The sequence below is a fragment of the Dasypus novemcinctus genome, unplaced genomic scaffold (assembly GCF_030445035.2).
Source record: "Dasypus novemcinctus isolate mDasNov1 unplaced genomic scaffold, mDasNov1.1.hap2 scaffold_124, whole genome shotgun sequence".
Lineage (NCBI taxonomy): Eukaryota > Metazoa > Chordata > Mammalia > Cingulata > Dasypodidae > Dasypus > Dasypus novemcinctus.
This window is the reverse complement of record NW_026688150.1, coordinates 1,171,287-1,173,320: the sequence shown is the minus strand read 5'-3', so window position 1 is coordinate 1,173,320 and position 2,034 is coordinate 1,171,287. Positions and strand designations below refer to the sequence as shown.

Below are 2,034 nucleotides of genomic sequence, written 5' to 3'. Positions count from 1 at the left end.
TCATTCAGAGGGAAATGCATCACGATTCTTCCCAACTTTTTTTTTAAAAGAGTGAAAGTGAGATGGAGAGAGAAGCCACAGGGAGTAGCCAGAAGCCAGACGTCAACAGAAACCAGGAGAGCAAGTAGAAGACGCCAGCATGTGCACTGCCGTGTGACAGAACAGCCAAGGACCAAGATCCCCGGCCACAAGTCCCAGAACGCGACAGTCTTCGGGAAGAAAGCATCCCCTTGATGACGCCTGGATCTTGGACTTCTCATCTCAAAACCGTGAGCCAGTCAATCCCCCTTGTTTAAGCCAACCCAAGGTTCGGTGTTTGTTTTAGCAGGTGGGAAACCAACACAGGTGGGAGGAGCAGACGAGGGAGCCCAGCCACCGCAGATGTCCTTGTTTCTGTGGTTTTTGCTGTTGTTTGTTTCTGTGTTTAGAACTGCCTCACACCATGGACAATTGGACCCAAGTCTCTGAATTCGTCCTGCTTGGCCTCTCCGAGCAGCCGCAGCAACAGCAGCTTCTCTTTGGTGTCTCCTTCACTCTGTTTCTGGTTGGGGGTCTGGGGAACCTGCTCACCATCCTGGCCATCATCTCAGACCCTCACCTCCACAGCCCCATGTATTTCTTCCTCGGCAACTTGTCTCTTCTCGACATTTGCTTTACCTCCACGACCGTCCCCAAGATGCTGGCGAACCATCTGCGTGGCTGCACCACCATCTCCTTCTCCGCATGCCTGGCCCAGATGTATTTCTTCATTGCCTTTGCCACAGCCGACAGCATCCTTCTCTCAGCCATGGCTTACGACCGCTACCTGGCCATCTGCCGCCCACTGCACTACCTGATGATCATGAACGTCATCAGGCGTGCCTTGCTGGTGGCCGTGCCCTGGGTCTCTGCCAACCTCATCTCCATGACCCACACCGTCCTGATGACACATGTGACCTTTTGCACCAATAAGGTTCTACACTTCTTCTGTGACCTCAATGCCTTGCTCAAGCTCTCCTGCTCCAACACTCAAGTCAATGACATGCTGGTGTGGGTGCTAGGCAGCTCAGGGGTTCTGATACCTTTTGTCTGCATCACGGCCTCTTATATGCCTATTGCTATGGCCGTGTGGAGGGTGCCCTCCGTGCAGGGGAGGTGCAAAGCCTTCTCCACCTGCAGCTCTCACCTTTGTGTCGTCACTCTCTTTTATGGGACCGTCATCAGCGTCTACTTTAACCCCATGTCCTTGCACACCACACAGAGGGACATAGCAGCCACGATGATGTACACCATGGTCACTCCCACACTGAACCCCTTCATCTACAGCATGCGCAACTCGGAGCTAAAGGGTGCCCTCAGGAAACTCCTTGGCAGGAGCCGCTTTGCTAATTAAGCCTATTTACCAGCCTTTTGAAGATCCAATGCCTTTGAAACAGTTTTCCAAGTTTGAGAAGGTATGGTGGTTTTTCTTGGAGCCCTGTGGTTACATCCGACACTCCTGGGTGAGACTATCTCACCATCTCAAGGTCCTTAGCTAGAACACAACTGAAGAGTCCCCTTGGCCATATAAAGACATTTATAGTCTTCATCGTTATGATTACCATTTTGTTATTACCATTTTATTATTACACTGGAAAGTGGAATGTCTGTCTTGTTTATTCAAGAAGACCCAAATGCGTAAGTGCCCAGACATGTCCATGTAAGAGCCTCACCTGAACACAGGTAACTTGCATATTCTTAAGCATAAATGATAGGATGGAATTTTTCCCACCAGACTAGAAGCACGTGAACCTAAGTAAGAGGGAGCCCCACACATCACTTTCAAACAAATGTTCCACAACAATGCAAACTGTTGGTGGTAGGGTGATGGATGGGAGTCTTGTAGGTTATGCATGTTTGCTTTGTAAGTTCACACCTTTTACTACACATGTATTGTTTATGAATGTTGATGTACGAATGACAAACTGCAATAAAATATTTTAAAATGAAAAAAAAAAAAGCAAAGATGTGTTCCAGGTTCAGAGCATTTCTTGGGTGACAGTATCTGGCTAGAAT

At 48.7% G+C, this 2,034-nt stretch overlaps 1 protein-coding gene across 1 annotated transcript; it reads left to right on the top strand.

The window, feature by feature from the left end:
- Window positions 1-442: 442 nt before the first annotated feature.
- On the top strand, window positions 443-1,372 carry LOC101446328 (olfactory receptor 1F1-like). Its single transcript, XM_004472331.2, has one exon. It carries the CDS (start codon window positions 443-445, stop codon window positions 1,370-1,372), a length of 930 nt encoding a protein of 309 aa, XP_004472388.2.
- Window positions 1,373-2,034: the final 662 nt, after the last annotated feature.

Excerpts from the sequence above, each read along its gene's own strand:
- LOC101446328 (XM_004472331.2), top strand. The coding sequence starts at position 443 with ATGGACAATTGGACCCAAGTCTCTGAATTCGTCCTGCTTGGCCTCTCC.